The sequence below is a fragment of the Perissodus microlepis genome, chromosome 9 (assembly GCF_051167445.1).
Source record: "Perissodus microlepis isolate ML-2025 ecotype Zambia chromosome 9, ASM5116744v1, whole genome shotgun sequence".
NCBI lineage: Eukaryota > Metazoa > Chordata > Actinopteri > Cichliformes > Cichlidae > Perissodus > Perissodus microlepis.
The window spans coordinates 23,223,797-23,238,147 of NC_140469.1; the positions used below are offsets into that span (position 1 = coordinate 23,223,797).

The 14,351-nt window shown below is 40.7% G+C and overlaps 1 protein-coding gene and 1 pseudogene across 2 annotated transcripts in view; one reads left to right on the top strand and one right to left on the bottom strand.

Moving 5' to 3' along the window:
- Positions 1–270: 270 nt before the first annotated feature.
- On the top strand, positions 271–1,057 carry LOC146380548 (uncharacterized; annotated as a pseudogene).
- A 3,394-nt stretch (positions 1,058–4,451) lies between these two features.
- gpr158a (G protein-coupled receptor 158a) overlaps positions 4,452–14,351 on the bottom strand; it is a 98,651-nt gene continuing 88,751 nt past the window's right edge. Inside the window, exons 10-12 of one of the 2 annotated variants that reach the window (XM_084939713.1) lie at positions 12,359–12,505; positions 12,185–12,268; positions 4,452–11,708 (exon numbers count right to left, since the gene is read on the bottom strand). In XM_084939713.1, the coding sequence (XP_084795839.1) occupies positions 9,882–11,708; positions 12,185–12,268; positions 12,359–12,505 (2,058 nt within the window). In that variant the 3' untranslated portion in view covers positions 4,452–9,881. The remainder of the gene's footprint in view (positions 11,709–12,184; positions 12,269–12,358; positions 12,506–14,351) is intronic. The other variant, XM_084939714.1, reaches the window with a different exon arrangement.

Here is a 14,351-nt window from a genome sequence, read left to right on the forward strand (position 1 = left end):
ACATGCCCCTACCACGAAAGGCTGTGATTCATGTGCTGTTCACTGTCTATACATAACAGACAACTTAGCAAAGAACCAGTTTTAAGTTATGTTTTCAGATGCTTTGTTAAAGAAATTATAAAAAATAATACATTATAATCTTCTTGTGACAAGCTGCTAGTAACAGAGTCTATGAAAAATGCCAAAGGTAACAGTTTGGCAGGCATTAAATAGTATTGTTGCAATAACATCAGCAATGTGATTCCCAAAGAACTACTAGCTTTAAAACTCATGTCCTTAAAATATTTGAGGAAACTGAAAATAAGTGGCAACAGGTCCTATGGAGGGATAAATCCAAATGTGAGAATTGAATTGGTTCATGCTGTTCTGAGGCACTGTGCAGGGCAACTAGGAAGTGTGTTTCGGACTCTATTTCAACACTCAATTGACAGTCACACTGTCCCCCAGCTGTGGAAACACTCGACAGTCATCCCCATATCCAAAAGAAACAACCCAAAGTCTCTGAATGATCTTCGTCCTGTGGCCCTCACCTCCCTGGTGATGAAGGCCATGGAGAAGATCATAAAACAGCACATTGTAAGAACAACTGACCCCCTGATGGACCCATTCCAGTTTGCTTACCGTGCACGCAGAGGTGTCGATGATGCAAAAATCTTCATCTTGGACTCCATCCACAAAGATCTGGAGCTCCCTGACTCCTCCGACAGACTTCTGTTTGCTGATTTCTCATCAGCGTTCAACACTCTGCAGCCTCATATCCTGGCCGCTAAGCTTTCCACCCAATTTCACCTGGATGATGAGCTAATACTGTGGATATTGGACTTTTTGACCAACAGGACTCAGAAAGTTCGGGTGAACAACTCTCTTTCCGGTCTCCGTTCCACCTCCACTGGCTCCCCCCAGGGCTGTGTGCTCTCCGCCCTGCTCTTCATCCTCTCCACTGATGACTGCAGATCCACACAGCCCAACTGTCACCTGGTTAAATATGCTGACAACACAGTTCTCCTGTCACTGCTGTCAGGCCCCTCACAACACCACGCTCTGCAGGAGTTTGTAGAGTGGCGTGACAGCTCTAAACTTGAACTGAACGTGAGCAAAACCAAAGAGATGGTGGTGACCTTCTCCAGTAGGCAGAGGGATCTGGCTGCTTCAGTCACCACCACCATCCACGGGAAGCCAGTGGATGTAGTTGAGGAGTACAAATACCTGGGTACCATCTTTGACAACCTCCTGAAATTTTCTGCCAACACAAAGGAGATTCTCAGGAGGTGCCACCAACCGCTATACCTCCTTAGGAAACTCAACTCCTTTGGAGTCAGCACACCCATCATGATGACTTTTTACTATGCCTTCCTGGAAAGCATCATGACCTTCTCCATCACCTGCTGGCTCCACTCCCTCAGCGTTCAGAACAGGAACAGACTGTAGCACACTTCATCAGTGTGCTCTAAAATCATTGGCCTGCCTGTCAGAACTCTGGCACAGGTTTTCAGCCAACAGGCCCAAAGACAGGCAGCCAAAATCATCAATGACAACTCTCACTTTCTTCACCCCGCATTTCAATGGCTCCCCTCTGGACGATGCCTCCGCTGCATTTCCTTCAGGACTGAGAGGAGGAGAGCCACCTTTGTCCCCAAAGCCACCCTGCTTTTTAACTCCAGCCGATAAGAACATCTCCCACACCAGAAACATAAACTACTCTACACTCTTTTTATACTACCGACACTTTATTCACTTTTAGTCACTGTTATATGTTAATTTCCCCTTGGGGATAAATAAAGTCTTTCTGATTCTGATTCTGGAAGAAGTCAGGAGAGAGGGTAATGAGGGAAATGGAAACACCTAGGGAGACACAGCTGACACAAATGAACACGACGCCACCCAGGAAGTAAAACAAAACACCTTGAATGCAAGAGTTTCAAAATAAAACAGGAAACATGGAGAGACGTAGACATGATAACACATGCTTGACAACATGAAACACAAAGACAAGAAATACATGATAGACTAACACAGACGACAGGAAAAGACTCACAAACACGGAGACATAGGTGCAACATAACCTAGACTAAAACTCAACTAAACTCTAACTAATAATAACACAAGAACCTGTTATCACAACTTAACATAATTCCAATGAAATACGAGGAATCAAAAATACAAAATAAACTCAAAATGCTGGGTCACACACTCAGCCCCTGACAATAGCTTTCTACTGTTGCTAACAATAAGAATAAACAAACAGGAAAGAAAGAAAATATGAGTACCTGAAACCACGATGAAAAAAATATAATAACACTCTGGGTAAAAGTGTTAAGAAAAGAATCTAGATATAGAAAAGCTCATTATCTCAACATGTGCATTCAATATTGTTTATGTTATCCTCAGATGACTCAAACTGCTTTCTAACCATAATTAATATTAAATGGAGCATCAAGTTCCATTTATCCAGTATCAGCACATCACAGGTTATTTATCATAGTTAGTTCTTTTCTGCTCTAATGTTTCTCAATGTTAGTTCCCTGTAGCAGCCTGTATTGATCTTGTATTTATTAGAAAGGCTCTGCAAATGCTCTTTAAAGAGCAGTCAATGCTTAGCCTTCTTCACTGATATCTGACTGCATCTCTTCTTATGTATAAAGGGATGTACAAAACTGTTGTAGTCTAGAGTCAGCCCTCATTTCTTCATATTTTTCTTCCATACAGCCAGAGTTCTCCATCCTTTGTGAACATAAAAGTTTCTATGCACATTGGCTTTCACTCACTTTTAGTCCAGTGCTTGCAACGGACCATTTCAGAGGATTTTTGTTTTGTTTACTAAGCCACTTAACCTTGACCTATGAATCATTCAAGCATAATAAATGCACCGAACTAAAGAGATGAACCAGTGTCATGTCTACACATAACAGTCAACTTAGCAAAGAACTTTTAATGGTATCTTAAGACACTTTGTTACCAGCAGCCTGTCACAAAGACACGTGATTTAGTCCCATTTCTTCAGTCGAATCTATGAAAAATGCCTAAGATAACACAATTGGAAAGGCAGTATTTTTGCACGAGGTGATAAAGAGTTACTAGCTGAAAACCTTGTGCATTTTTGCATGGTGCACAGCACATCCCTAAAAACTGTAAAATAAATAAATAAATAAGTAAATTGGACAGTTTAGTTTAGTTTAGGACAAAAGAAGAAGTGGGAGGCCTAAAAAATATCTACAGCAGATCTGAAAGTATCAGAAAGTCATGTCCTTAAGAAATCCACTAAAGATTTCAAAGGGCCCGATTGTTGCATCTGGCCTTTCAGCTGATCCATCTGCTGTTTACTGAAGACTCATCAGAAATAGTCTCAGTAGTAGGTTGGCCCAAGAGTTAAGAAGCCATTCTTAAGGAAGAAAAGCTCGAGATATATAAAATTACAAAAGAACTGGATTGAAAATATTATGTTGTTATGGACCTTATTGTGAGATTTTTGGTTCAGATCATTGTCAGTGTGCACAAAGGAAGTCAGGAGAGACGTACCATCAGTAACCATGAGTGTGTACATCCTATAAAACACGGTGGAGACTCTGTCCTGGTTTGGGGCTGTATTTTAATAAGTGGTGTTGGGGGATTTTGTCAAAACTGAATTTTAAACACACCAAAGCACTGCCAAATGTTGATTCCCCATGTAATATCATCTGGAAAGCATTTAACTGCAATGGCTTCATTTTCCTGCAAGACAATGATCCCAAACAAACTGCCACTGCAGTAAAAGCAGAGCTTGGTGGAAAAAACAGACAATAGAACACTATTAGTCATTGACTGACCTCCCCAGAGGCCAAACCTCAAAATTAAAGCAGTATAGGATCATCTTGACAGAGAACAGAACAGAAGGCAGTGGACATCCAAGAAAAAGGCCTTCAAGAGACCTAAAGAACCATTCCTGAAGACTCATTACAATTGTACATAATCTGTTTAGCCTTAGATACTGTATTTGCATGTGCATGTGCATATACACACTTGATATTTCATTGAATGCTATGATTTTATGTTGCTTTAAACAGTATTAACAGAGCAGGTTTTCCCTTTGGCTTGGGTATGAAATAATTTCACCTTGGCGGATAATTATCTCAGAATAGGAAAATAACAGCACTCGGTTTTTCTTCAGGGGTCTGGAGTCAGCATTTGATATAATCTTCTGTGTCCTGCTTCGTGTAGAGAATGTCCATTGATCTTCATCCAAAAAGACCACAATGAGCCATAAAAGCATTTCAGGGCAGTCGCCAAGAAGCACATACTCTAAAGTGGTTATGATGCACAAGGTCGTTAAAGGCTGGACTTTCTCCAACTGTATGTCTGCACAAAGAATAAGCAAATCAATCTGAGACAGGCATGATTATAAGCAGAAATGCATCACGGGACTGTCTTCCTGTAGGATCTGAAGCATTGTAGTGGAAACAGAGGAGAACGCACAGTTAATTTTCATATAAATATTTATTGCAGAGGAGGTATCTTTTATGTACATGCTATCACAATATAACACAATATAAATCTACCAAATATTCCCATATATTGATGCTATAAGCTTGTCATAGAGCAATAGTTATAACAAGCACAATACAGTGGGTTAGAGACAGTATCACTCACTATACAACTTGTAACAGTCCATAAAAGATCAATTTTTTCTTTTCTTTTCTTTATTTTTTTTTTGTTCTATCAAGGGCAGTGAAACATCGGTCCTACTAATTTCTTGAATTCATGCAGAAGCCACAAGAGCAAGATTTACGACGTTACAGCGTTGAGTAGTAGTAGTAGTAGCGATAGTAGTAGTTGTATTTGCCTTCGTGTGACTTTGTTTGGTCACAAGAGAATAGAAGTCAGGTTTAAATGAAAGCAGCTAACCAACAAAAATGCACCATGGTAGAGACGACCCAGTTGGAGGACAAAGAAGCTACGGGACACGGCGTGGTACAAGAACAATGGTCTTGGATTTTCACACCCGAGTAAATGGCTGAGGTTCAAATACTCACAGACTCATTGATGAATTCCAGAGAGACGGACAGTAACAAACACTTGGTTATGTATCACACTGTTTAATACACATACAGCTATGGACTGGCAGAACTGAGAATTCCTGCAGCAAGCACGCTATTGTAAATTAAAAAAGTAGACTCAAAGTTACATAAAACAGTGACTTCATTTAGTGCTGGGATGTTGCACTGTCATTTTTTGGGGTTTAGTTTTAAAATCAACATAAATGACACCATAAAAATTCCCTCTGTTGTTAAAAATGCTAACATATTGCTTGTTTTTGGTTCTTTTTCTTTTTGGGATTAAATTCAACCAAAATCGTGGAGCCTCTATTCGCTCCATTTCACTTTCAGATATGAAACAAACACATCTTTCCATTTTGAAATAACTTTCCTACAGTGACAGTAAAAGAGGCAGCAGGTTATTCTTTGAGTTCAGTGAAAATGGCAGTGACTCCAAAGTTAGGTTTAAATAAAGAAGGGGCTTTTCAAATGTCGCTGTACTCATGCAATAAAATCCTGACTCAGATGATAGATGACGCTTAACATCTGGTTCATAAAGATCACAAGGATCCATCAAAGGATTGCAATCAATCAGTGCTCTCTGACACCTCCCACAGGCTGGAGGTGGAGGTAATTCTCAGAAAATCATATCAGTTGCTGGATTGTTTTCATTTGAGTCGTGCCAAAGAAATTTAGTAATTCAAGAAAACTCACCGATGGGTACTGGCCTGAATCATAGTCGTTACCAACCCCTAATGGGTTCTGGGGAAATTGACATGAACACAGACAATTACAATCAGTAATTCTCACAAGATACCATAATGCACTGTGGATGCTTTACTGATACACAACTGCAAATATAAATGGGGGTATTTTTTTCACTTTGATAGTTTATGGTGACTATTTAGACATTTTGATACAAAACACAGCACATCTCAAAACCTTTAAAAGATTTAGTCAGATTATTATTTGATAACTACCATGCTAAGTTTAATTATGAACTTATTAGGTTGATAAACAAATGGGGGTTCAGTCTGATTTGTATTTAAGTTGAAATGACGCCTAATATGGAGATGCAAAGAAAAACTGCAGCAGTGCTTAACCTTTAAATATAAAAGGTCACACTATTGTCAGTATTTCACATCATTCAATGACAGTTCCATTATCCAGTTAATAAAAACTTAGATTTTATTTTGGAAGTTATGGCCACTGTTTCTATCATTTAGATAGGATCATACTTGATGAACCTTCATTCATCTCTGTCTGTGTCCAGAGTTTCCTATATTGCAGATTTCAGACTTGATGCACGCAAGTATGCTTAATCTTCACTAGACCATAGACTTTGAAACACTAAAGATGGATGTGAACAACATGACATCACTGATGAAGAGTTGAGTTTGGCATTTCGGCTGCTGTTGGGATTTCTTTTTTTTTTTGGAGCCAGAAAGAACCACATGTGGAAGTGAGGATGAAGGTATAAGTCATCAACTTACCTTAACTAACCCAACCTGGTACTAGCGAGCAAAGTCCTGGAAATATTCCTCAGAGACTTTGGTTCATAGTGGCATGATCACACAGTTGCTGTAGATTTGTCAGCTGCGCATCCATAATGTGAATCTCACCACTGGAAGGTGCGCTATTGGATTAAGGTTTGGTGGAGGCCATTTGAGTACAGTGAACTTAATGTAATGGTCAAGAAACCATTTGAGATGATTTGAGGTTTGCGTTAGCCTACGGGGAGCAGCTATCTTTGATCATAAAAGGATCAGCAACAATACTGGGGTAGGCTGTTTCATTTAAACGGTGATGAATTTGTATTAGAGGCCTACATCCCCCAAGCTATTACATCACCACCAGCATCACCCTGAACCACTGATACAGAATTGAACCATGCTTTTGTGTTGTTAACTCCAACTTCTAACCCTACCATGCAAATGTTGGAGTAGAAATTGAGGCTTTTTAGACCAGAGGCAATATTTTTCCAGTCTTCTATTGTCCAGTTCTGGTGAGTCAATGTGAAATAGGCTCAGTTTCTTGTTCTTAGCTGACAGAAATAGCATCTAGGACAGGCTTCTCCTGCTATAGTTCATTGGCTTCAAGGTTCAGAGATGCTCTTCTGCATACCTTGCTTGTAACAAGTGGTTATAAGTATTTTTCTTTCTTTCCTATCAGTTCCAAGTAGTTTGGCCATTCTCCTCCGACTTCTCACATCAGAAATGTCATTTTTGCCCAGAGAACTGCCATTCACTGGATATTTTTCTCTTTTTTTGGACCATTCTCTGTAAACTCTAGAGCGGGAATGTGAGAAAATATTAACAAACCAACAGTTTCTGAAATATTCATCCCAGCTCATCCGACAACCACAATCATACTATGTTCAGTCACTTAAATCACAGATTTTCCCCATTCTAAACAAAAACATACCAGCATTTTACTCATTACAACTGTTGTACAGACCTCTTGCATAGACTCTTTACATTGAAATGCATCATAATCTATAATATTTGTCAGATCACTCGCACACTGTAAAGTTGGGCATTTTCAATATTCTCAAGGGATTGACTGACTTAAACATAGTGGGCTCAAGTGCAGTGTAGCACACAAGTGTAGCTAACAAAGTCATCTATCGCTGCAAGATCCAGAAAAAGTAGCTATGTCCATGAAAAACGAGGTCCCAGAGGCACAGCAGCATTTCAGGCAGCTCATTTCTTTGACTAAAAGTTACTTTCTGTTGCTACAGCATGGATCTCCACGTTTTCGATCTTTATGCTAGCTGCCCTTCCTGACATGACCCAAAAGCGATTAGTGTCTCCTTCATTTTCAAACAGGGTATCTTTTGCTTTTGTCATGGTCCCTGAGCCCCGCTGGTCGACCCTCTATTGGGCAATATGTTTGTGGTTTGTTTGCTCTCTCTCGCTCTCTCTCTTGCCGCGGCGACGTTCATTGCGGGCTCCCGCTGCTGGCCCACACACCTGCTCATCACCGCACCGGCCGCTGATCCCAGCTGATTACTGCACTACTTAGATGGCGAGTCTGCACTAGTCTTCGCTGGATCGTTGAGCTATCAGCGTCAGTTAAACTTGTGTATCTGCCAACCTGTATATTGAAAGCCTTTTGTTATTATCCCGCTAACCCGACCTTTTGTGTTTAGATCGTTTTTGGAACCGGATTCTGAGAGGAGTGACTGAGGAGGAACTTTTGTGCAGAAAGTGTGGAGCACCCTTCCCCCTAACCCTGTTTCCCACGGACCCTGGCGACCCGGACCCGTTTCCCCTGCACGTTGTATATAGCCACTTGGTGATTGTGTTCACTGTGAATAAACGCACTGTTCTTCGCTTAAAGGAATACCCTGGCCTGCGCCTGAGTCTCTTTCGGAAACCATATCAGCTTTTAGGCCATTACATTAGACTATAAGATGCATAGCATGTTAATTTGTTTAATTTTGATGGATGATTATCCAGACTAAGTAATAACTTCCGGACAGTTTTAGCTAAGCCAGAAGTCTCCTTAAAAACCTGTGGGACTATCTGGCAAATTTTAGTGGCCACAACTATTATACAGAACCCAAGTTTTAATTACCCAGAATGCTTCTGTTATTGTGTAATAGAAGTTGCTTTCCTTTTTTTACGTTGAGGCAGTAGGACGGTAAACACAAAGGCAAGAACAGATCTTCTGCAAATTTTTCTGCATCTCATTTGTCCTTTAAATATTGCATCCTCAGGCACACACTTACTCACATTTGGTGCAAGACAAAGATCCAAGCTGGATTCATACACAAAGCTGGTGCAAATAACTTTTCCTTCACTACTTTTGACATATGTGAACATATCTGACACATTCATGTTAACGCTGCTCTCAAATATCACCCTTTAGCTTTTGAAACTATAAAACAGGGTCTCAAAAAAGTGAACTGAAAACAACATTATAGATTTGCCAACACATTAACTGTTTTAGTAGACAAACCGGTAGGCTTCATCTACTCTCGATACCTGGCTGTGCATGCTGTTTATATAATTCACCATCACAAAATGCTGAAGAAGAAGACACTCGCTTCTCTTCAGACTGATACAAGACAATGCTAGTTAGATAGGCACATACAGTACATCTCCGCAGACTTGGAAGCATTTTAATCTGCCGAGAACTACAATTAAATAGATCTAAACAAAAAACAAACAAACAAACAAACAAACAAAACATGTCTGAGTTTGGTCAGTGTGTTATATTGTGTGTGATATCATGCCATGTGGTTGAAAATAAGAAGACAAAATGTACAAGTCGGACATAACCTGTCCTCAGTTCTTAATTTGTGAAATTGGCTAAAGTGCTATAGACTGATTTCTTTCCTACGCCAAGGACAAAAACTAATAAATTAACTTTAGAGCTTCGAGACCTGCATCCCTCTTTGCAACTGTTCACTTGTTCTTTGGCTTTCACTTTCCCTGTTATGCAATTCAACCTTAATTTTATACTTTCTTGTTTATACACATCAATATTTGTCTCTACAGTCTCGTCCAAGAACTAATCATAGCAAAAGAAATGTAAGAACAGCTGACATGGTGAACATGGATGTTTAACATTGCTTATGAAGTGAAAAGACTGAATTAAAAGTTGCATAATTAGTCTACAATTTCTCTTCAGGAGTCTCCTGTAATAATCTGGAATGCTCATCATGACTTTTTTTTTTTGTAGATTTCACTTTTTTCCAAAATAGATAAAACAGGAACAAAAACTTGGAAAGGAAGGCAACTTGTGGATCAACTTTGCTTCCAAGTCACCGTACTAATAGTAAAAGGTGATATTTAACGATTTCAAAGTGGAAAAAAAGTATACATCGATAATTATAATATATCAGTGGTCCATTAAGGTTGAGTGTCATGCTTTCTTGCTCGACGTACTATCCTCAAAGTCCCAGGGACAAACATCTGCCTTTTTAGCAGCACCTACAGGCCCCCCTTTAGGAGTTGGTTTGCTCTGTTTCACTGCAGAAGCACTTTTGTCTGTACCTGTTTTTTCCTCAAAATCCCACGGACAGACTTCCACCTGCTTTTCTTTGGCTGCTCCAACATTAGCGCTTTTCCTTTTTTCTACCAGCAGCATTTCCTGGTGACTCTCTACATCCCACGGGCAGACCTCGGCCATTTTTTGCTGGCCGACATGTTTCTCTGAAGATTTACTCTTGTCCTTCACCTTTGTTCTGCTTTTCTCATCATCAGTGTCTTTTGATTTTTCTTGGTCAACTGTTCTTGTGAAAGGGGGCCCTTTCTTTTTAGAAGGGGACTCCTTGGTTTTGGGTGCTTGTGAGGGGCTGGGTATCCTCTCTGAATTTGGAGCAGCTGCACTGTTGTCGAATTCCCATGGACAGACGTCGACTTTTGATATTAGTGGCTGTAGTGATCCTTTAGGTGGATCTCTCACATCCATTGGAGAGGTTCCCTTTTTCTGCTTTGTCACGTCTGGTGAGTGAGCTGACTCTGTTGGTTTTTTCAGCTCATCGAAGTCCCAGGGACAAACATCTGCCCGATGTGTTCTGGAGCTTTCAACTGAAGAGGGAGGCTGCTGGGCTTTAGACTGAGACACCGATTGCTTCGATGCTTCCACTTGACTGGCTTGACTCTCACCTCTGTCTTCCCATGGGCACACCTCTGCTCGAATAGCCGATGACCTCTGAATCTCCTTTGGGTGCCTGCCGCTGGATGGAGAATGATCAGAAACTTTCTGCTTCTGAGACTTGGCTCCTTTCGTGCTACCTCCATGAACAGTTGTGGTTTCCTTTGGTGCAATAGATACATGCTTTTGAACCTTATTTTCAGATGGAGTTGGGAGATCTTCCACCTCCCAGGGGCATACTTCTGAGAGATCATAGAGGTCTTTTCCCTTAATGGGGTCGGAGCAGATTGTCGGTTGGCTGCCACTAACTGGCTGTTTCATGATGATGCCTTTTGTGGTGCTTTGTTTGTACTCGACTGACTGGCTGATAATCATCTTGGGCTGGCATTCATTTTCTGGCTCTACATTTGCCTTTGTGTCTTTGCTCTTTGGCTGACTCTTCTTATTGCTTTCCTCTGTACCCTGGGTCTTTCCAGTCAAGCCCAAAGTCTTCTCTTTGGCACTAGCAATGACACTGAGGGACTTCTGCAGCATGGAGGCTCTAGGATGAATTGGTTTCTTGTCTGCAGAGAGATTATGGGCGCTGGCTGACTTGCATACCAAGGGAACTGATTCTGTAGATTCACTGGGGGCGTTTATGTTCTCACTGGATGTCTTCTTGACCAGCTTCTTGCCCATAAGTGTATCCAGGAGGGACCCTTCAGCTGTGTTCTCATCAATCTTATCATTTACAGTGCTGCTGGAGTCCTCATTTTGGTCCCGGACGTGATCATAGCTACTGTGTGACTTCTTCAGGGAGAACACCTTGTTCTTCAGTGTCTCTTCCTTCGCTGGTTTTGCTGGGTGAGTCGTATCCAAGGGGGTTTTCTTCAGCATGGAGATGCTGTTACGATTGCTGCCATGCTCTCCCACCTCCTTCTCTTCACGGCTGCACTGGCGATGCACGGACTCGGGAATCTCTGTGATGCGCCTCATCAGCGAGCGACCTAGCCCTTTCTTAGAGCTTCGCTTTTTCTGGAGATGAGGGTTGTTTGCTAGCATCTTCTTCCTTTTGTAAATCTCCAACTGGGAGTACAGTTTCTTCAGCTCTTCCTACACATCAATGATAAGACAGATACAAAGTTATAAGTCTTTTTTTAAAGACAATAACCTGGCTAAATAAAAAAAACAAACAAACAAAGGTCGCGCTCAAACACTGCTACAGAAAAGCACACAATCTGCTGCACAGAAAACATGCAGTACTACCTAATGACACGTGACTACAAACAGTTTTTAAATAATGCATTACAGAGTATCACATGCTGAAAAAAAGCAAAGACGGGACAGTTTAGGACAGCATCAAATAAGAAAACGGAGTGTTTTTTAGTGTTAGGTCTGAAACAGCCTCTAAGCTCAGATCCTGAATCAGTTGGATTTCAATCTGCATTTCTCTCCGTGACAGTGAATGCTCTCAAACACCTGGATGTCACCATAAAACCCCCTCCTCTACATTATAGGCTTAAGGTACCCAAATATTTTGGTAGAGAGACTTCTTCAGCTCTAACAGACAAACAGATATCTCTGCTCACGTTGGCACGTTTTTCCCAAAGGCTGTCGCAAGACCTTATGCCACAGCCATTAATAGAATTGAGATGGCCCATTTCGTCTGGTGTCTGCAATAAAAAACTGCCATGGCTCAGTATTTTTGGAGGATTCAAAAGGTACACAATGGAAATGTAAAAGTTGGTGGAAACACCCCTCACCCTGATGTCCTCAGGGTCCAGGCTGTGCTCACTCCATGCTGACGTTATGCTGCTGTTGAGGTACGATCCAGAGCGACCCATGTCCAACTCGTCCTCATAGGCCTCAGACGCGATATCATCTCTCATGTGGGTGCCAGCAAACAGGAACTGATGGAGGGCGGTAAAATTGGTCAACACTGATTGTTTCCATAACATTTCTTAAGCAAGGAAAGGCAAATAATGCAGAAATCACAATATACATATATAGCTTACTTACTTAACCTAACATTATTTAAGAAGATGGAAACAGTTCTTTAGTGCATTACTATGTATTTACGTGTCTATATAGCAAATATAAAACATTATATTTTACTGATGAAAATAAAGACCACCATGAAAGATAATTAATAAAATAAAAAGTAAGAATAAAAACAACAATATTAACAATATCTTAAATTGGAAATGCCTAAATCCTGGACAGCATCTAATACCAAAGGAGCTAAATTACAAGTAAAGCAGCATATAAGCACAGGCTACATATGAAAGGTGAAGCCAATGGAGAAGTGCTTTAAATCTGGGCCAGTGGGGGCAAGTTGAATGGCCAAGTTAAGGCAATTTACTCATATACAGTAGAACATTTAAATGATACTTAAGTGCTGCACAGATTCTTCTCCTTCTTCTTCTTTCCTTCCCTTAGGGGTGTCCACAGGGAATTGTCTTCCTCCATTTCACCCTATTTCTAGTGTCCTCCTCTATCACATCACCCCTCTGCATTTCCTGCCTGCCAGATCCATGTTCACCATCCAATAATCCACTATTTCTCCTCTGCACAAACCAGTCTTGCCCCTCTAACTTTGTCTCCAAACTGCTCAACTTGAGCTGTCTGTCTGATGTAGTCATTTCTAATTATGTCCCAATGAAAGTCTTAACATCTCCAGCTCTGCCTCCTGTTTTTGTCAGTGCCAATGTCAATGCCATGAAACATACATCATAGCATTCTCACTACTGTTTTGTAAACCTTCCCTGTCACTCTTGCTGCTATCCCTCAGACATAAATCACCCCCAACACTCATCTCCAACCACCCCACCCTGCCTGCACTCTCTTCTTCACCTCTCTTGCATACTGTCAAAGTGCTGCACAGCAAGCAATTATAAAATAAGACAACAATTAAAAGTCTGAGTAAAAGAAAGCTAGAAGCTACTTAAAAACAATTTAGAAAATTAAATTATACATACTATAAATAAAATAAAATAAAATAAGGGCAAATAGTCTTCAAAAAAGGCGCAGTTGGAAAATGATCCAATATTGAAAAAGTCAACGAGAAAAGGTATCTTTTTATACAAAACTGGTAGGTAGATGTTTTCAACTGGAGAGGAACGCTACTGTAAAGTTTTGGAGCTTAAACTTGAACTAATAAGAACTTTAAGGCTAGCTGACCTAGGGAGCATGACATCTAAAACTGGAAATAAGCCCAACAGATACTCAGAGTGCTTACTGCTGATTTGTTCTATGAGTACACACTATTTTAGGCCCCAGTCACATAAGTCAAGAGACCAGTCAGCGACTCCATAGCAACCTTTGGAAAAATGCATATACCCCAGCTGGTTGCCGAGCGGTTGCTGCACCAAAAACCTTGCGATTTCATTGATCGCTAGCAGTTTGCCAAAATTGACCATAGTTTGCATGCAAGACACTGACTCATCTATGGCAATCTGTTAGCGACCAAAGCAATCACAAGCAGGTTTTTATTACAACACAAAGTAACAAGTAAAGTAACCTCCAGTAACTACTCACTACCTGGTTGGTGAATATACTTTTTCACCCTAGCGACTTTTTTAGGGCAACCTCATAGACTAAATCTATACAAGTTGCTACTCTGTGAGCATGGAGGGGTGCTTGTGATTCAGAGCTGCTGAAACTGAGGTCTCACAGTGATCGTTCACAAACTACAATTATTATTGTAGGGTCTTTACTTTGCAATATAAAGCGTCATAAGGCGACTGTTGTTGGGAT